This window comes from Lepisosteus oculatus, chromosome 1 (genome assembly GCF_040954835.1).
Source record: "Lepisosteus oculatus isolate fLepOcu1 chromosome 1, fLepOcu1.hap2, whole genome shotgun sequence".
NCBI lineage: Eukaryota > Metazoa > Chordata > Actinopteri > Semionotiformes > Lepisosteidae > Lepisosteus > Lepisosteus oculatus.
Window position 1 is genome coordinate 65,656,580 of NC_090696.1, and position 21,970 is coordinate 65,678,549.

At 36.5% G+C, this 21,970-nt stretch overlaps 1 protein-coding gene across 1 annotated transcript in view; it reads left to right on the forward strand.

Moving 5' to 3' along the window:
- Positions 1-2,176: 2,176 nt before the first annotated feature.
- Positions 2,177-21,970, forward strand: part of dkk2 (dickkopf WNT signaling pathway inhibitor 2) — a 34,730-nt gene continuing 14,936 nt past the window's right edge. Inside the window, exon 1 of the mRNA XM_006629902.3 lies at positions 2,177-2,774. Within this exon, the coding sequence (XP_006629965.1) occupies positions 2,562-2,774 (213 nt within the window). The 5' untranslated portion in view covers positions 2,177-2,561. The remainder of the gene's footprint in view (positions 2,775-21,970) is intronic.

A 21,970-nucleotide genomic window follows, 5' to 3' on the forward strand; every position in this document is an offset into this window, starting at 1 on the left:
TTTAATCAGTATAGTGTTATTGCTACAAATAGTAGGGAGCTTGATAAATTCTTCCTCCCTCAGCTCAGTGTTCTGAGAGTCTGTATATCGTTCGTGAGTTCCACGGAGGCAGATGTCTTAATTAATGAAGTTAGATTTTTTTCTTGTTCTTTATTGTTTTTAAGAGGGGAAAAAAACAGATTGATAAAGACAGTAATATGTCACTCGTATCAAAACGTCAAAAGCGCAAAAATATCAAATACAGTGCTTGATGCATTAAGATGAGCAACATTAAATGTCAGTACAGGCAAAACCAGTTTTAATGTCCGGTCTAATCAAGAAAGGCAGAAACTGTACTGTTCTGTGAAAGATTAAAAAACAATTTCTCATAATAACCCAGTGGTTTCATATTTTATTAGGTCCTGATGCATTTAACAGTATGACGGTTGATCTGAGCTTCTTCATTCGTCTTATTCACTGTGAAGATAATAGTTCGCAAGAACCACTAGCAATTCTTAAATAGACTTCAAAAAATCTTCTACAGTACAATGTATTTAAGCTATGCATCAAAACAACCTTTTCTCTTTATTTCTGATTGAAAAACCGTCATATGAATCAACTGATTCTAATACCAAGTCCGTTTTCTTAAAAAAAAACATGTTTTACAGGCATTTATTCGTTTACTCTCTAATAATTCAATGAGATATAAATCAAATAAAAAAACTGGAAATTCTGAAATATAATATATAGATACGCCTATGATTTTGAACTATGTGAACTGCTGTTGGAAAATTCTTTCACTTCCATAATTAAAAAATCGTAAGGCAAAATGTTGGCTGTTACAAATTTGAATAGTAGTCTTTTTTTTTGCGAAGTCGTATTAGTCTATACAATAATGTTAAGTAGGCTACTAAGGTTAAATAATACTTAATTATTAATTATTGATAATTGAATAATGCTACTTGTGTTTTATGTGTGAAGGTTCGACCCTAGCATGCTGTATGTGTAGGGTGACCATTTCAAATATATTTGTGTTTATTTCCAAATCATAAAGAACGATCTAATCTGGTAAAGTCGACCATAAAGTTTTTTTTTTCTTAACAAGATCCAATGCTAAAGCAATCCTACAGTACAGACGTGTGTTTAAAATCAGTTGAAATAAGGCATTGTACTCGACTACTGTATATCGCTTTATCTTGCAGGAAAAAAAAACTTTGCTCGAACCATCAAAGACTGGGCTACTACAACCACGATTCATTCCTTGTAAATAAAAACAACCATAAACAAAGGGAGACAGTCTAGGATCTTTATATTGTTAATCCTATCAAATGTTTTTCAGAAAATGATAATCTTACCAAACCCCCATGTATGTATATCAAAATGATTACCTCTGTGCAGTCAAACACATCTTTTTCTTCTTAGTGATCGACGTGCAATTGTATCCGGAATGCACGTGATACATTTACCTTTAAATGAATGACTCTCGAGTTTTAATGTACGCACAATATTGCCGCACAAATCCTATAATATCTTTTATAATAACTCGGTAATAAATGTAAGAAAACTATAATGTATATTAACAGAATTGTCTTTAAACAGCTTTTGTTTACTTCCAAGAGACGTGTTTAGAACACATTTTTTTTAAATCTTTAGATTTGTTCCTCACTTGTAGCTATTAATAGATATTTAAACTATCATCAGTAACTACTGTAATTTACTATAAGAAAGTCTAAGCCAGAACAATAGAACAGGGGTGGGTACAAAATAAATGATGTGCTATGTACTGTATACTGGGGGCAAAGACGAAATTCTAGCTGAAGTAACATAATATTGTAATACTACATAGGCATTTGCACTGCAAAATTCAATGCTGAGATCTCAGATGAAAACAAGAACACGTTTTCCCGTCTGTTTTTACTGTTTCAGTAGCATACAACCGTTTTACGGTGAAAGGCGTCCGATAAGCAACTGAATGCGTCGCGCTGTGCTTGATCGGTTTTCCCCAAAGGGGTTTCCGATGTCTGTGTGTCTGGACTAGGGCGTTCAGACTGCAGCGATCTGCTGAACTGCTAGCCGCATTGTGAGATCAGTTTCACTCTTTTGTCAAATCTTCTCTCCGTGGGGGCGGAGGAAACAAGCCCATTAGGAGCCTATAAAAAGAAAGTCTCTGAGATCATAAAATACTGTACTAGTCTGCCTCACTTGACACTCAAACACTGCTGGGGACAATCTGCCTGGCATCGGGCACAAGTTGCTTTGCAGACTGTCTATTCAACGCATCAAGACCAACAAAAACGATTCTCTGTTATGCATATTATGATTTTTCAGTTCTTATTATTTGTTGTTGCTGATTTTGAAAGGTTGTGATCCATTGTGAGTGCTGTGCTAGCTACCACTGGACAAGCTTTAGATAAAACTTTAGAAGGTGATCGCATTCGTCTTTTTTCAGTTCCTCTGAGATCGTCAGTTACACGCATTTACCTTTGTCCGCAGCACATAGTTTTCAATTTCATTTGTATACACTTACATTTGAGGTACAATTTTCAATTGGACATTTTTAAAGAATACACTGGTGTTCAAAAATGGGGCTGCTGGCGTGGACTAGGTGTTGGTGTGGTATCATTCTGCTGGCTGCAGTTTTCATATTGGGGAGTTCGCACAGGGCAGAAGGCTCGGGATCCAAGGTGAACTCCATCAAATCGACTCTGCTGGGAGAGAGCCCAACTCCATCCACCAACCACTCCGCCAGTCTCAAGCCAGCCGTGGTCAGCAAGAAGAGCAATAACCCGGGACAGGTAGGCTTGGTCTTTTAATTCACCTGCAAGCTCGATATTCACTGTACTGGAACTAGTACTGCAAGTGAAGTAAAGCCGTTCGAGTCTGATTGTAATAAGCGCTGAATGTGTCAGATTTTGTAGTTGAGCTTTGTATTTAAAATAACACTAGACTACTTGTGTGGTTGTTCTTGCAAAGTAAACGTTTTAGCAGGACCCTTCACAACGGACAGAAATTATAACTTTTTTCGATAAGGCTAATTAGGTGACGTAGCACGCTAAGCATTCTATTATGAAGACATTCGTGGTTTAGATCACCTAAGGCTGTAGTGCCTTGTTCAGGTCAGGTTTTTCCAATATGTTGTTTTAGACGTTTTTAGATAACAGAGTAGCTTTTAACTTTCTTAAACAGGTTGACCTATTCCCCATCCCTTGCGAATTGTTTGCTATATTTTCTTTAAATTTATGCTGTGTGAAAAAAGGCTGTCAGGAGGACGATATACAATATTCACATTAAAGTCCCGATTCTTTTAAAGTTTGATGTCTAAATTAAATCCATGAAGTTAACCCAATAGGCTAAACGTTTCTTTGAAAAACATTCAGACAGCGGCAATTAAAATAATTTATATCTCCGGAAAATATTCATTTTGTAAACCGTAAACGTGTTTGCCGAAGCAATCCATAGGCGGATTAAATGTAATTAGAAAATACGTTTTATATGTGGTACAGAGGAGTTTATAACTTACTTCCAAAATTAAATTTAATTACTACGCTTTTCTTTGAAAATAACCACATGTAGCTGAGAGAGGGGATGAATGAATTTCCGGGTAGTTACTAAAATAGTCTTCTTATCTCCATGTATTATACACAATTATCCTGAGATGTGACTGTATTTTACACATAATTATTGCCCCTTTTCTAAAAATGATTATTTTGGTACGAAAACAACCTTTTCACCGTTATGAACGATCAACAAAAGTACTATTTTGTTACACCTTACAGATTCGAACCACTGTGAACCGATGACTCCGTGTTAAGCTAAATAACGGCTGTTGTACCTGGTGGCGCCAGAGGACAAAACCTGATACTTTTTCAGTTTTATGTCTTAAGTGGTGTCAACCACATAGTATCAAGAAAGAAAACGTTCCAACGCAACTTTATTTTCAAATGTTACCTCTTAAATGTAACATCAGACACAGTATTTCGTGTATCAGATTCTTTAGCCTTTGATTATGGAGTGATTTTCTTTTGGGGGGCTATATCTGAACATCTTGACACTGTTTGCTGATAGAAACTACAAGTGCATGAGCGAGAACACAGTAAAAAAATAAACTAGCAACAGAACAACAGCTGTTCCAGGCCTTCCACAACTAAATCGCCTATTTAAACGCTCCTTGCGAAACCTTGGATAAAAAAAGAACTACGAGCTCGGAATATTTCAGTGAGTTAATAATTAGAGTTTTAAATTGAAAACGGTTACAACTTCACTTTCCTGTTACAACCCTGGGCTCTCTTTAAATCAACCTGTCATCAGGTGAGCCCACTAAGGCGCGTGCTGGAGTGATGATTTAAATCGTGGTAATTATAAGGCGCACCTATATTTTTTTTTGTGTTTAATTGTGATCGAAGCGTTACCTCCTGCTGTTTGAGCTCTGCATAGATTTAAGAAAGCTCGGAAAAATTCGTTACCACATCTTCAGCTGAATGTTTTCTGTTAATGTCTTTTGTTTTCTAATAACCCATAGTATAAGCGTACAGTGTTTTTCCTCTAGAGTCGTAAAATGTATGTTTTTTATACCATATTCATGGCATTACAGTCTTGGTGTGAAGGGCTAGAGAATACACAATCTTACCTCAAGCTCTACAGTGTGCATATTATTTTATGAAATACAAACTGTAATCAATCTATAATCACAACTTCAGGGCAGCAAAGTACACAAACCCTTTTTTTTTCAAATTCGCATTTGGATGTATTATCATCCCTTCGTCCAGCATTCGTTGTAAAGGTGCTTGTACAGTAGATTTATTTGTTAAGTCTAGTATTTGCAATTTGAAAACAAAATAAAGGATATGTAATGCAGTTCTTGAGGTAAAAGAAAAAACGGTGGATTTTACACTCTGTACAAAATGGCATTAGTGATTTATTAGTGAACAGCATTAGGAAAAGAAGCCAATGTGTTAAGATATGTCTGCATTAATGAGTATCGATGGGTACTTTCTGGGGAACCAATGTTTAAAAATTTGAAAGATTCCAAAAAGGAAGCGAGGCAAGAACAAAACAATATAACATTTTCTCTCAACCCACCAGCCCTGTCCTCCCTCACCATACCCTCGTTTCCAACCACTGCCATCAGTGGTTTAAAAAACACACGCTTTCTAAGCTTCTTCCAAATCAGCCGCAAATTAAAGTCAGACACCTACACTGTACCATGCAATAAGCAGTACAGCAGTAGCACTGAAAAGCCTCCACTGCCCAAAAAATCATCCACCCATCCGTTCGACTTCCAACTTTCTTTATCCAGTTCAGGGTCATGAGGGTCATCGCTGCCAAGCAACTAGCATAAGGCAGGATACACCCTGGATGGGATACCAGTCCATTGCAGGGCACGCGCAGACACAAACATGTCCACACTCACATCAGGGCCAATTTCCCCAAGAGGCCAGTTAACCTACTAGTATGTCTTTGGACTGTGGGATGAAACCCCTGCAAACATAAGCAGAACATGTTACCTCCAGACAGAAAGTACTCCAGGAATTGATCTAAGTGTTGCACGGCAGCAATGCTAACCACTGCACTACTGTGCCACCCCAAAAAATATTTTTGCTAATGTTTTATTCAGGCACACACCAAGGCCGAAACTGACAACATGTCACAGGCCGAGCAAATACTAAGTTCTTTTTAAAATATTATGAATTTAGGAAGAGCAGATATATTACTGGAAGTAGAAAAACAGATCTGAAGGTCTCAGAAGTGTTGTACCAATTGTGCTTCAGGAACCAAGAGATGTTATTCACAGAATGCTCACAAAACTTTTCCAGCACTCTTTTAAGACGGGTGTGCATGGAGTGGTTAAATTACTGATGGGGAACAGAGTACAGATAATGTTTGAATGTACCAATTGGGGTGATGTATAGTGGAGTACCACAGGGCCATGTATTAGTTCCACTCTTCTTTTTTTTATTTACGCCACTTTGCTAACAATGCTACTGTAGGATGATTAGGAAACACTGCAGAAGCAGCAAATGAAATTTTAAAAGATTTTGATTGAGGTCAAGATGTTACAAATGGGTAGGAAAAATAAATGATAGATGCTGTGTGGGGAAACACAGAGCTTGTACGCGCTACTTACAGAAATGCCTTACGTATTTACAGTACATTGACACATTATTGACATCTAGAGAATGTGCAGATGCAAAAAAGGGCAAATAGAATGTACATATTTACAGTTAAAAATGTAGCATTTATATCAAGAGATGCTATATTTTATTGTACAGTGCATTAATGAGACTTTATAAGTTTGTATTGTGAACAATTTTGGCTACCACAAAAAATTATATTGCTACTATACAAACATCCCAGTAAGGAGCAACCAGATACATTCCAAGGTTTGAAGGAAAGTTCCATACTGACTGATTAAAAAAAACTCAATAACAAAAGTAAAGTACACTTAAATGAAAACAGAAGTGCCTTCTTTACCAGAGACTCTAGATAAGGCGTGAATCTTCAAACTGTAGGGAAATACTGTAGATAATGGAGTACCACAGGGATCTATATTGGGACTGCTGCTCTTTCTGTTGATAACCTACAGTACATTGTGGTATACATAGTAAAATAGTCAAATTCGTAACTTATACTGTACTTCAATCTTTGGAAGTGGGATTAGGAAAACATGATAGAAGCCGGAAAGAGAATTCGAAATGATATCGTAGCAACTAACATGCATGAACATGAAATACAAACTTTAAGGTGAGAAACACTGAGCCTAAGAAGCTAAGAAAAGCTGTCTATGTTAACATATCATTTTCATCTTGCAGACAATAAGTGGAAACAATAAAAACAGATTGGTAGGATATACCGTACTTAAAAGTTTAGACTTTTAATCGATAGATTTCATGTAAAAGCTCTACAATACAATGGCGAATCCTCATTTGGGTTATTATGCACAATTTTGGTAACCACATTACTGCACAAGCACATTTCTTTAGACGCAGCGTTGTGGGGAATCTGAAACAAGTTACCCATAGTTGTTGATGCGACTCTGGCTTCTTTTAAGAAACATTTGTATGAAATCCTCTGATAAAGTAGCTACTAACAACACAAAATAAGCTATTGGAGCAAGTGTAGTAATAAATACAGTAAGTGAAACAAATGTCTTTCTTTAATTGCCACATCTTGGAAAGTAAGTACCACTGTTGCAAAATTTTGCAAGAATGCTTGCAAGAATGTTGTGGAAAAACGTGGTGCACTCCACTTGATTTTGTTGAGGCATAAATATAACACACCCACTCCTTTATTAAAAACAATTGTGTTTGGTAGGAAGATCATTCCAGTAGTTATCATTTAGCTACGGTACATGTTTTAGTTTGTAAATATATTACACGGTACTGCGTTATTATGTGTGATTGTGGTCCACCTTTCACCTACTCACCAGTCCATCTGGGCATTTTAATAACTGGCGACTGTGGGTTTCCTCAGTAGCCCAAAGGTAAGAAGTGACATTCCAGTACAATACAGAGATGTCCGGTGACATTTCAGCAGTGACACAACAAATAACATGGCAGAACTGTTTGTACTGTTTGTCTCTCTTGTGTTGACAAAAACTAAAATAATAGAATAATGATGAAGAGTCACTCAACCTTTCTTTCTGAAGCCATTCAGACACAACATATTGTGTTCAGCGCTTAGCTTAACCCACACCAATGAACTGTGCTCAGACCTAATACACAAGTGTCGGAAGAGTTTCCCTCCTCATGTCATGCCAGACCTCTTAAGTGAGGGCAAGCAGCTCGGCCACACTAATAAATTCTGTGGGTTTGATAAATGGACCACAAGGGACTGGGATGTAGGCCAATATATTGTTATGGGGTTGAAGTCCTGTTCATCCAAAAGTCCAGATGATGGGTCACACTATTAATTACCATGGGCAAATGATGTGCTAGTATTGTGCTCATACCATGAGAATGGTTTCAAGGGTTGGGTTGATGTTATTTTAGAGAAATTCTAAAATAAGCAAAGATTTCTTCCTCCAAAGAGCATCTTCCTTAAATGCTTCTTGTACAGTATGTATGGACTTCAGGTGTATAGTATGTGCTTTTCATTACATTTATTTTGTTTTTCATAAAATAACGCATTTCCATAACATTAAATCACAGGGCAGCTGTCCTGTCTATGGCCAAATGGAAAAGGCTCTTTTATTGTTATGGACTTTCCTAGAAACTGCAGCTCATGAAACGCAGGGTGTTTTGAATTCATTCACTTCACAACATCAACAGGAAAGAAAAAAAAGCCAACCACAGAAGGACCAGAAAAATCTCTGAAAATGTTGTGGACCCCAGATGCATTCACCAAAATAGCTTTAAAAGTCTAATTAATCTCCAGATTTTACAAAAATATTATATATATATATAGGGTCAAATTTGATTTATTGCCTGATCTCCACTAATTGATGTACGTCAGACAGCTTGTAAACAGGGACAAACTGTCAGGGAATGATGAGTGTTTATAGTAAGAGAGCTGGAGTTATTAGTTCAGCTTCCATAATTCAGAAACAGACTATTATATTCAATTTTCCCTACCAAATGTCTTTTACAAATTCTATTTACGTGCCTAGGGATCTTTAAAAAGTGGTATGAAGACAGAAAAATCTGTCTGAATCAACCTTTACTGTGACAAATCACATAAATGTTGAAACCTGCATTGAAGGCTCACAGTTTAAACTGTTTGTTCACCAAATACTTTGTAAAAATAAAGAAATAGCATCCCGAGCTTTCTTTTGTATGGGAATAATAAACTATTTAAATGCATTGCCCCATGTTAATATAGCGCATTTTGCAAGTATGGACTAGCAAAGCAAACATTTACAGTAGATGAAAAAACAGGCTGCTCTGTACACCTCTGAAAACAAAGTGAATCTGAATTCTAGATTGTTTGCATCTTTTCCAAAAATTATATAGTTGCAATTTATATTTACTCACAAGCATGTAGCACCACTTTAAGCCTCCTTTTTAATAATCAGTATTTAGGAAATGCCCAAAGCCTATTGATATAAAGATCCATCCATTTTCTAACTGCTTCATCCAATTCAGGGAGCCTATATGAGCAAGGAATCCCAGGGCACACACAAATACACGCACTCACACCATGGCCAATTTTCCCAGAAGCCAATTTAACCTACCAGTATGGTTTAGGACTGGGAGGAAGTGAGAGCACCTGGAGGAAATCCATGCAAACATCAGAAGAATGTACAAACTCCACACAGATAGCTCCTTAGGTCCATAATTAAAATGCTAACAACTGTGCCACCATGCCACCCATTGATGTAACGGTTGGTCAGAACATTACAAAGTAATTTTACACACTCAGAACAGAACTCATTTATTCTAATTACTGGTCATATGAATAGTATGTGTATTATTGCTCTTTGGCACTTCAGGATAAAAGCAAGATTCCCACAGATTTACCACTTAATTCATTTCTTTTTATTTTCATTCATTTTTTTTATGGTTTCTAACCAGCCTTTACAAGAATGTAAGCCATTTTTCATGTTTTATTAGACAACTGCTGAAATGTGTCTCCCAGAGGCATTTGCTCTTCTCTAACATTAAAGCAGCAGATTACAGCAGTGTATGTGTAGTAGACATACATTATAAGTTGCAACAACTGGCCTGGTTTCAAGTGTGCCAAATTGGAAAGGCAAAACAAAAAGAATGGCTAGGCCACCCAGTGAAATGCTAGCTCATACTGAAGGAGCATGCTGTTTTCAGAATAAACTGTACCCTTGCCAACCGTGAAGAACGCCCGGTTGCAGCCACGCAGCTGTCAAATGACAAATTATGGGACTTTGCCAGAGTTTGATTAGCTTTCAATGTGGTTAAGCCCTGCCATAGAAGCATAAAATTGCTGAACCGTTTTTCTCTTTTAAAACTACGTAGATTTGAAATTTATTGCAAGATGACAAAATAAAAGGCTTCATTTTTTCAGAGTACTTCTGTATCAAAATAACTTGCCAGTGCCAATGCCAATGTATTGGCTTTAACGGAATTGGTACTCTCTGTTGAGTGACTGTGGTTCTCCGTTATATGCGGGATATTTGAACTACGGTATTTGATCTTCTTCAGGCTTAGTGCAAGAGGCATGTTAAACATGATTACATTTGATAGATTTGAAACCTGCAGGGTGATCAGATTTTAAACCAGAGGGGATTGAGAAGAACAGTTTCACTTCATGATCGGAAATGGTTTTTAGATTTTCACATGATATATCTTAACATGAGTTAGTTTGAAGAATTGAGTTACGCATGTAATTGCAAATGTGTATATATAATAAGCTATCTGCATTTATACAGTACATGGAACTTGTAATAAGTTAGTGAGTTATGCATGCGAGACATACAGTACAGTATGTAGAGAAACCTTACCATATCAGGAAACGGAGTGTCCACCAGGGGCCTTTGCAATACTTTATAGTTTGGTTTGAGTAGACAGTAAATTCTTAAGATAAGATCACTTTATCGGCCAAATACAATTTCTTGTATTAGGAGTTAGTTTTTTTCCACATACCCCAACTTGCTCTCTATGAGACACAGAGACAGGGAGAGAAGCTTGGGGTCAGCCATTTATACAGCACCCCTGGAGCAGTCGGGGTTAAGGGCCTTGCTCAGGGGCCCAACAGAGTAGGATTCCTCTGCTGGCCACGGGATACAAACCGGCAACCTTCCAGCCACAGGCGCAGATCCTGAGCCACAGAGCCACCACACCACCTGCACAGAGATTATAGAAGAATAATCATAGAAGAAAGAATTAATCATAGAAGAAAGTTAGTAATGAAACAATACACGGAGCTTAAAAGCCTCCTCTACTTCTGTATTAGAGCAACTGTTTTTATCTTATCTTAAACAAATAATATTTTTATTGTCTTACAGATTTTGGGCGTTTATGTACCTTTTTACTGTTTTCTAATAAAAGTAGAAATCTAAGATTTTTCCTCTGATTTGGTGTATTACGGACAGCTCGGAGACATGCCTTGTTCTTACAGTCCTCGTATCCATAAGGAAAGTGGCTTGCGATGGGGTTAGTACTGTGGCTGTTTTGTATCAGTCATGGTCATATATTTTAACAAGTGGGTTTGTTTAGTTTGATGGAGAATGCATTAAACATGCAGGACTCAATTGCTTTCATTTCCTCATAAAGTCAGGATTATTATTTTTTTAGGTTGCATAACACAACTGTTTTAGTGTGACTAATGCATACTGAGGTGTGACTTCTCATTATCACTCTAGCTTTCCTGTCCTCACTGGAGCACTCCAAGTAAATTGACCCGGGAGAGTAGTAAATCATTTGGAAGTTAGACACAATCAAATCAGGGAGCCATTTAACTGATCTGGCTGTAGACCAACAGTACAGTGCATCCTGGAGTTGTTTACACCTACAGTACATACATCTTTAATTGAACATTATTAGAGGATGGCCAAGAAGTTCAGGCTTTATTATATTTAAAACTATTTAAAGAGTGATTAATTGTACCAAGCCAGTGTGCAAAGGTGATAGAGCCTAACCCAAAAAGACTTGTAGATACAATTGCTTCATAAGGCGCTTCCACTAAAGTTGAGTTCATTGGTCTGAATACTAATGCAACCAATGTTTTCTTATCTTAATTTTTTTACTAATGTGTACTGTAATTTATCTTATCCTTAGAACTTTTGAACATTCAGTATGAGAATTTAAATAACAATGCCTGTGCGTTGTTTTAACATCACAAAAAAGTCTGCTTACAGTGCACTGCACTGTATATATGCAAAAAATCCCACCTTGATCTTGACTACTAGAAAACATCATGCCTTTAATAGATTGTGTATTATAATTTCAGTTTAAACAACAAAACATTGAAAAGGCAAAATATTTTTAAGGCTGTTTAAGCTGTTTTCTCAGTCCACTGGGTATCACTGACATGTAATGTATACAATATAATGGCTTTACTATTACAGTACTGCATATTATTTAGAATGTAGAAGACGATACAAAAGTCTAACAATTGTCGACCAATAAGTACAAGATCTCAAAATATATGCCTTTTTGCAAAATTAGGTTACAGTTCTTGTTGACTATTATCAAAGCTCTGTTCCAACTTTAGTTTTACAAGAAAGAAGTTCTAGTCTAAGACATCTGAGACGGTGAGCATGAAATCCTTTTCACAAAAAAGGAAGAGCCTGAACTCTTTTATTGTAGTCGTGGAGATCGGTAAGGCTCATCCAAACAAAACATCAAACATGACAAGATAAAACATTCTTATCACTCAAGATTTGGTTTTGTATCGTTGGTTTTCAAAGGGAAGCTTGTGAAACACTAGAGCCTCAGTTGTGGTTCGAATGTACTTGTCAGTGATGTAATCATTCCTAGACTTGAGCCAGCAACCCCTGATAGGAATCACATTGACTATACCATCTGTACAGTGGCTTTTCTCTGTCTTTTTAAGATAACAGGGTGTTTGTTCCCTTTTGATATGCAAAGCAGCCATCAATGGTGTTAAAGCGATGTGGAATGATACAGCTAAAATTACAAAGACATGATTACAGACTTCCATAGAACATTATTATTTTCATAGTAAAATATCCCTTTACTACAACTTTGTGTTTCTAGCCTATTGTACACGACATAAATGTACCGTACATGCATTACTAATGTTTTAAATCTAAAACATTTTAGAAAAAATGTAGCTGCATGAAGTGAACCGAAATCTCGATACTTTTAATCCAACTTTAATATAAACTTACGTAATTTTACATTAAGGTGTGAAATAACATTAAGGTTTTTTTCTTATGATAGAATAGTTCCTTTTAATAAAACTGTGCCATAACATTTTAGTGCTTTGGACCTTTCTGCCTTTTTCCTGAAATTATTTAAAAGTGTGGTAAAGGTAAAGCACAGGTCTTTTATTTAGTGCATCCATGTAAAGCAGACATCATTGCAGTAATTATCTCTGGAAATTAACCAAGAGCTTTTCTTTTTCCAGCATTTCTAGAAACTGGCTCTAATGATCCTCTGGGTCCCAAATGCTGTCTTTTAGGAGTCTGGAGTTTATAGGATCTGGTCCACCTTCTTGTTCTTTTAGGTGGAGTTGTAAAGGGAGTGCGGTTTTTGATCTTCGCAGTTTGATTGTGGGTTGAAAGTGTACCTTGATTGCCGGATAAGGCCGTTAGAGCCTGATTTGAGGGTGTCATCACTCTTCAAAGCTGCAGACGGGGTGAATTGCCATGCCAGAAAGTGTGGGAATTCAAGTGAAGTGTGTGAGACTTTGAATTTGTTGTCTGCAGGATCCTGCCCTTTGTATTGCTGTATTGCAGAGTTTGGGATGCAAAGTTTTTGTTCATGCAATCGCAATATATTTTTAGCTTTGTCCTGACTTTGGTATCCCATTATGCTTCGTTTAAATGTTCTGCAGGTTTTCTCTCTGTTTATACTATAATCTCTTAAACCTGCTGTTTTCATTCTGTTCTTCATTCGGATATATAGCATATAGGTTGAATTTTGTTGTGTTTGAGGTCATTTTCATGTTTGAAACATGATCCTTTCATGTAAATGTTACGTTCCTGAAGAGACTGCCAGATACTGAAGTATGGATTTATATTTTTTTTGTACTGATATACTGTACATTGTTTAATTTCTTGTTGTGTGTCTGTGCAACAGCTCATAATCTGCTAATCACATCTTCTATTACATCATCTCAGACTTGTTAGCATATTTGTGTTTAACTCCAGGACTACTACATTTTGTCTATCGCATCATGTTTTCAAATGTAATTCTGTTTCTAAAGGGAAATTAATGTTTTAAAAGTTTCCTTTCCCAGAACACTGTGGCTGGGTTTCCATTGTAATTGTGCTGAAAGCTTCTTTATTGAGCAATATATTTTCAACACACAACCTTGTACATCACACCAGCTTTTAATAGATATCTCCACTTTTTTTCTTTTACATTGAAGTGAGCTGATATAAAATTGAAATCAAGCTTTGTGCAGATTGAAAAGAAATAACTCCCTTTTTTGCCCAAATGATCTTTCTACATGTATTTTTCAGTCTGCATTCATTTCTAGAAAACTTTGACTGTATTTCCTTATGAAGGATAAGTAAAGAGTAGATGCAGTACATAGTCATAACACTTGGACTCTTACGGTACACTCCTTTCAGAGTCATGAGAAAATAGCATGTCCAAAATCTATTGACTATTATATTTTCTTTTCAAATTATTTTGATTTTTGTGTGATGCAACTGTTCAGATGTATAGTTTTCATTTTTAGGTAGTATTTCAGTAAGACTTTGATTTCCAATATATCTGTGAAATATTGATCTTCTTCTGTTTGTAATACATTACACAAGGAAAAGAAAATATTCATGTATCTCAAGGATTGCATAAAAATAATGGTGGCTTGGTTAGACAAATAGTGCATTTTCTTTACAGATATTATCATAAAAAAGAATTCCATATGCAGTACACACTTATACTGGTAGTGTAGTCAAAATCTTACTGAAATACTGCTACAGTGCTTCCCTGGAATTTGACCTCAGATGGTTTCATGACTGTTGTTTTTTTAAATATGTACAGTATGTTTCCCACACAGTCACAACAAAGCTGAAAAGATCTATCAGCATGTAGTGAGACAGGAGCCTTGAGGATATGAAACAAGTGAATAGCTTTTGGAGAAAGATATTAGAAGAGAAGTTTACAATTAATGAAGAAGTAAAGTATTCACAGTGTACTTGAGTAATTGCAACATGATCTGCCTACTGTATACTGAAAATTATATTTATTATATTTTCAAATGTATTTTTCTTGTTGATTTTTAAAAGTAAATCCAAAATATTTTGTAGAAATGCTTATTTGTGTGCATTTGGAGTTTTAGAAAGTATTTCTAAATCCATGATAAGAAATGCTACATCACAATATTTAATAATTGTCCATTTTGTGTTATTGTATGCAATGTACTGTAGTAAATAGTGGTTTAATCATGGGAGATCTTTCCTTTTATCAAGTGAATATTGTTGTTTATATTTCTGTAGTACATTTATTGAAAATGGAAAGATATACATATTTCAGTAGTCATTGTCCTGAGCAGTGCTTACTGATACTATACTCATTAAAGTACCCATGTCCTGTGACATATTTCTCAGAATATTTTTTTTAATTATAGGATCAGGAAGTTGTCTAGGAATGGCTTTGTTTTTCCTGCCTTTTTTCCCCATAGTGACACGTTGCCATCATGTCTTTGTTAGAGCAAGCTCTTTGCCTTGAGCACTGTTTTATTTTTAATGAAAATGACAGAGCTTTTGTGTTAAAACCAGATAATCCCATTTAATTAACAAGTTACTGTTCTCAATCTGCCAATTTATCTTCAAGGTACATTATGGTTTGGCAAAATACCTGTGTTATCTTGTTTTTTTACCTTTTCATTCTTGAGATGTAACTCAAGTTAATAATCGGTGCCTACAGTATCAACCTGTCAGCTTGTAATTGAAAAAACTAAATAAAAAGAAAAAAATGTAATTTAGTGTTTCATTATATTTTGTTATATGACCGTATACTGTACATATACAATAGACTTTTAGGAGATGTAATCATATCTTTATTTTGCACCTTGAGATGTTTCCTGAGTTGTAGATAATGAGTTTTGAATTGTTGTATTGTATTTACGTTTCACATTTAAGTTGTCAAGGTTCAGAATGATCAGTTACTGGATATCCTTTGGAAGCAATGACTTAGCTTTTTCTTGTTTAGCATGCGAATCTAGAATTTGGTACAGTATCTGTAGATTAAGTTCTTCATTTTGTGAAAATTGTCAACACCTTAATAGCAGAATGCCACAGTTTAAACCATGATATACTGTAGTATGAAGACAACTGACAACTGAAACTGCTATTTGAATTATTTATGTAGCATCTGTACTAATGTTATTTTTGTTATTTTATGTTGGTGCCTTTTTGGAGGGGGCAGGGGAATTGACAAGTGAAGGGACTGAATTAAAAAGTGAAGGCTAAGGGCCTGGAGGCATGGTGGGTCAGGGGTTAGCATTGCTTCACACCGCAGGGGCCCTAGGCTCAGTTCTGGACCTGCGGTGCTATTTGTGTGAAATTTCTATGTTCTCCCTGTGTTCCTGTGGGTTTCCTCCCACAGTGCAAAGACACACTGGCAGGTTAATTGGCTTCTTGGAAAATGGAGCCTGGAATGGGTGTGTGTAACATATGTGTTTGTGTCTTTGTGATTGCCCTGCACTGATCTGCTGTCCTGTCCAGCTGCCTTGCACCTGTTGCTTGCTGGGATAGGCACCAACTCCCCTGTGATCCCGAATTGGAAGAAGCCGTTAGAAAATGGATGGATTTTTAGTATTTCTGCTTTTTCTCATGCACGGACTGAGCTACAGAGTGCTTAACAGCTTTATTTTGAATTGCTTTGAAACCATACAAAAGAGGCAAATAGATGCAACACGTAAAAATGCTGAGATAACTATTTCTGTAACTCCACTGGCTACGCAAGCATGATTTTGGGGGAAAATCAGTTCAGTTGTCATCACTTTTTCTTCAATGCTGTTGATTTTAGTTGCTATGTGTGCAGAGTTTGTCAGGCTAATGAATAAGCTCTGGAGCCTAATAACTAAAACATCCAACTGGAATCTTACTCATGTTGTCTGTTTACTAGTGTGCATGGGGAATAGTTTTGTAGCTGAGTAGTGCCAAACCTGCTTTGAATCTCTTATATTTAGCTGTTACCGTAAACTGTGGCAACTGGAAGGAGACATAAATTAAAAATTGAAGCAAAACTCTCACATTGTTGAAGCAAAAAATGAAGAAAGGGTCTCCTTCTACCTTGACTTAATTGCTTCCATAACAGAACTAATCTCATAAAAAAAGCCACAGGCGCCCCAAATAAAACAGTGGGTAACATAACCAGCATTAAAAGCAATTACCTCTTAATTCAGTAACTGTGCTTATAAAGGAAAGCTTGCTCATAAGTAACTTTGACCCTAAACCATACTTTTCTGCTGGGAAATGGAAGGCGCTCTATTGTTCATATCTTTAAAATCAGCTTAGCAGGCAGCTCAGAACTACGGCACAAAGTGCTCCGCAATGCAGTGTTTGTTTATAATGAGCTTCAAACAGAAAGACAGATACAACAGATGTGCTACCTTTTAAAATGAATATTTATAGTGTTCCCAAATTTCCATAATTCTGAACTAATTTGAGGGGATTTATTATAATTATTACTATAATGAGTTTTGCTTACGTCTTTATGTGACTTCCACAACATTAAATAAATGAAATATGTAACTTTATAAAAATCAATGGTAACTGCAATTAAGTTGCCAAGCTAAGCTGAATCGTTTATCAGACTCCAGGATAGCATATGTCAAATAATGACTTCAGTTATTCACTACAGTGAAGCAAAAGTTGTAGTACAAGAAGAGTAACCAGACCAATTAAGGTGCATGATAACAATAACTACATTGTAAGAATTAATTATACTGCAATACTTCTTCGTATAATAAACTTCAACAGCACTCATGCAACAGACCAGACAGACAGATAGATAAACGGGTGGCTTTTACTAGTCTGTTTAGCTTGGTACAGAGATTACTTGGGGACTTTAGTCAGATGTTCAGAACTGGGCACTGACTAAATCAAACCTTTTAACACTGTCAAGATCAGCAACAATATAAAGATCTGGGGGACATGTGGAATTCAACTTCAGGGATCTAAGGGACAGAGACATGCCGTTCAGTGGGTACCACTAGGCAATATCATAAGGATGTACAATATAAACTGACTTTTTGTTTCTGTATCATTGACACAATGAACTACAGTAGGTGTTATTTCCAGGCCAAACTGACATGACAGTTTCTATCCTCACAGACTGTCTAACTGTCTGTTATTAGTAACCAGAAATGGCTACAACAGACTGGCCCTAAACTCAGTTTATTAAAAAATGATTATTTTAATCTAGGATTATTTTTTTCTAGGGTAATTTTGACAACAGTTTATTGCTGTCTTCAAGGTTCAAGAACGGACAATTTTTTGGATCCTAAGATTTCTTGTGACCGATGTGATAGACTTTTTGATAATTTTTTTTATCATTTGAGAAACTTTGCTAAAGTAAAATCCTACCTGATAAGAAGAATGTGGCGATGCCGGTTTACTCTTTATGGGTTCACGACTTGACGTCTACTGTATCTCTATTTGTAGATGAGCCAGACTGCAAGGCCAGCAGGCTCTTGCTTGTTCACATTGTTGCTGCTAGGCTGCTGAGGTGCACTGGCTTTTCTCATCAAGTCACTGCAGTGCTGGGGTTTTGCATTGGTTACCTGTGCGTTTTCAAGTAGATTTAATGGAATTAAATTATGGGTCAGGACCCATCTACCTTCAAGAGCTCCGTACCGCCTAGGTCCCAGACGGCTCACCGAGAAGAGAATGTGGGTTTACTGACTGTGCCCTGGCAGTGTTTAAAGTAATTTCTTTAAGTCTTTCAGCTGCTATAGCCTCTGTTTATGGAGTACCTTCCCAATTCACATCAGAAATGATCTAATAGCTATATAACCTCACTATTCTAAATATTATCTAGGACACTAGATTGTTTTAAAAGCCAATTGAAGGAATTCCCTTTTAGATGTGGATTAAACTTAATTAAAATCAAAAATTATTCTTGCACTGCCTTGCCTTTACTCTTGTTAAAGCACTGTGGGATGCCTATGTATGAAAAGGGCTACAATACCTAAGAATAGATTTGCTTTCTTTTTTTGGCTGTAAAGCAATAGATATTTATTTAAACAACAGATTATAAGAGTCTGGAGCTCTTCAGCCACAATTTTTAAGCTCAGCCTGAAATCACTTGATGTCAGCATAAGATTTTTAAGCTATTAGAGACCAAAAGACCAAATTGCCTCCTCTAGTTTGTAATCTTTTGAATGTTGCTCTTCGGTGCATAGTGTCATGTCAAGACTGCAGTGCAGGTAATATCACTTTGTTGATCCTATGGGAGAAAGACAGTACAGTATGAAAAGCTGACTTCTCTGTGGGTACCAGAAGGTGCCGTATGATCAGTATTATTATGTAGGCAGCTAGGTCTGCCATGTGGGGTTAAGAAAGTACAATGAATGGACATGTCGGTAGAAGACCAAGGAAAAGTAAAACCAGACTGCCAGCTGAAGTTGGGTAAAGATGAGGCAGAGGATCAGACAAGGGACTGGACAGAGTGGGGTGCCTGAGTGATGAAGACAGCAGTCATGGACAGAGGTAGTCATGCAGATACTGAAGTTGGGCTGTCAAAATGGAGACATGAGGTGTAGGTAAGACTTGAACTTTGTTGCCATATGTAACCGGTACATGTACTGGTACAATGGAATTCTTACAGAAAGTCTCTCGATTGTTAAAACAAGTGTAACAACACAAAGTGCAGATAGCGCATTAAGACAATATACAAACAAACAGTAGACAATGTACAAGTAAACAGTTTGAATGTAAACAATGCAGACGTGTAAACAGTGACTGGAGATGTGCAATAAATAAGAAATCATAATAAGGTAGATGGTAAAGATGTGGTAGAGGGGCATGGCTAAATGTGTTCGCCAATCGCAATGCTTGAGGATAGATGCTATTTAGTAATCTGGTGGTGAGTGTCCGTATGCTCTTGTATCTCTTGCCTGAGGGCAGTGGGGTGAAGAGGTCATGCCCGGGGTGGTGACTGTCCTCCGTGATGGCCAGAATTCTACCATGGCAGTGGTCCACATAGAGCTGTTTAATCTCGGTGAGACCACAGCCGATGATCTTCTGGGCCATACTGTATTGACCATTCTCTGCAGTGAATGGAGACTAGGTGATTTGTAGAGTATATCACACAAATTGTGGCAAAATTGGTGCTTTAAGTTATTAAACTAATTAGCAAAATTATTTAAAATGTATTTAAATTGTTAGTTAATATTAAAAAGATGAAATAACTAACATTCTCATGAAGTTAGTGATAGTGATGCTGTTGTGGCCAATTAAAACCCTTTGTACAGGTTAAAAGAAAAGTTATTTTTCATCGGGAATGAATGCATGAATGTAATGTGAATTTACACCTGAAGAAGGCTCCACGGCCGAAACGTTGTGTTCTCTTTCTTCTTTTTTTTCAGCATGGAATAAACCTATTACTTGTTCCTTTTATGTATCTTGACTCTCTTCAGCGATAGACGTTAGCTACTTCTAAAGGTAAATAATGCTGATACAGTGATGGGAAACATAATGAGGACTGATGTCCGTGTCTATCTACAGAAATACAGTTGCCAACTGTACAATTATGATCTGAGTAGTTTTTGTTAGCCTCAAGAGAGCTTTCTGCTTGCTTTCTACAGTATGCATACTCAATAGTTAACATATAACTTACTCCCACAGTGTCAGGTAAACCATTGATGTGTATTTTAACACATTGTAATTTTGAAAGATATGAAACAAAATGCAAAGAAACTGTTTAGTATGCTAATCAGTGCCAGTTTAATCTGTTTTTTTAACAACACTTGTACATCCTGATGATTTTCTCTTCATGTGTATTAATCTTTTAGTACACACTATCCTTTTTATAGCTTAATAAATTAGCCATATATCAGTTTTCACTTTTAATAGAACAGCACAAAACGCTTTAGATAAGATTTAGATAAGCAGTTCCATCAAGCCCTACATTGCAAACAGAACGCAAAACTTGTCAATGTTTCCTGTGCCCATGAGAGAAATCCACAGTCCTAAATTGTATTCTCTGTGGTGGAGAAATTGGTTTCTCTAAAACATAACTTTTTCCTCATTTTTGTCTGTTCTTTCAGAAGGCACCAGTCAAACAACAGTAAAACATTACTTGTTCAATATCCTCTTTCTTTTATTTACAGTATATGCCATATTACCCAAAGGGTGGTGGGAGTAGGATGCTGGCTATCCAGCCATATACAGTAGCTGAAGCCGAGTCTCTGTTGATGTTTGGCCTGAATGACTTGCTCTTGTTTTTAACCTTTCTTGTGTCCTTATATTCATATTGTTCTTTGATCATTTGGACACTTTTGTGACAATACCAGTTAAAGTTTATAAAGAAAACAGTCAGGGAAACAGCCCTTATGAAAATGTCAAAAGGTGTTACGGCCGCAAGAAAATACAAGTTATAAAGTGTTCTGGGACATTTTACCACAGGAGTTACCTTAGTACTCCTGTGGAATGCTGTTAAAGTTCCTGTGGTAAACAGTTCCAATGTGCCACATGGCATTTCCTATTACATCAGCCCTGTAGTACTTTTCCTGTTGTATAACATTCCTGGAGTGATAATACAACCCTGTCAGATTTAAATGTGTTAGTAACCTTCATCTATAATTAACAAGGTGGTACACCCAGATTCGACCGGTCAATTGTTATTGTTGAGATTGGTTCAAAACAAAATATTATATCTGCCCATCATACAGCATGTACTCCTTGATTGCTTGGGAATAGTTAGAGAATAGCTGTATTCTACACATCTGATTCATATGATATGAAGATTATATTTATCAGCTGGCATCACAGAATATTCTGATCATATCCAGTGGCTGTAGTAAAGCATTACAAAATGATACTAAGGGATTCCTGTAATATTATAATACTGTAAAATTGATTTGGTGTGTTAATTTTCAACATGAATGGGATTGCTGCCATGCTCTTCTGAAAATGCTATATAGTAATTTCTGTTCTATTTAAAGGTTGCTCCAGAAGTATAACTACCATACCTTTTCACACTTATTTTATAGTTTTGTAGCCTTTTATTCCCAGACAGAAACATTGAGAAGAATCAGTGAAGCATGACTGACAGCTTCTGATAGCTAGTGAGATGAAAATCTCTTCACTTAAATAGTTTAGTATGAAACATATGAAGCACTTCGCAAAAATGCTGATAGCAAGCACATCTCTGCCAGGGGTGAGGGGAGAATGTCATAGAAGATGTACTTGGAGCAGAGATGAAAAAGCGATCTC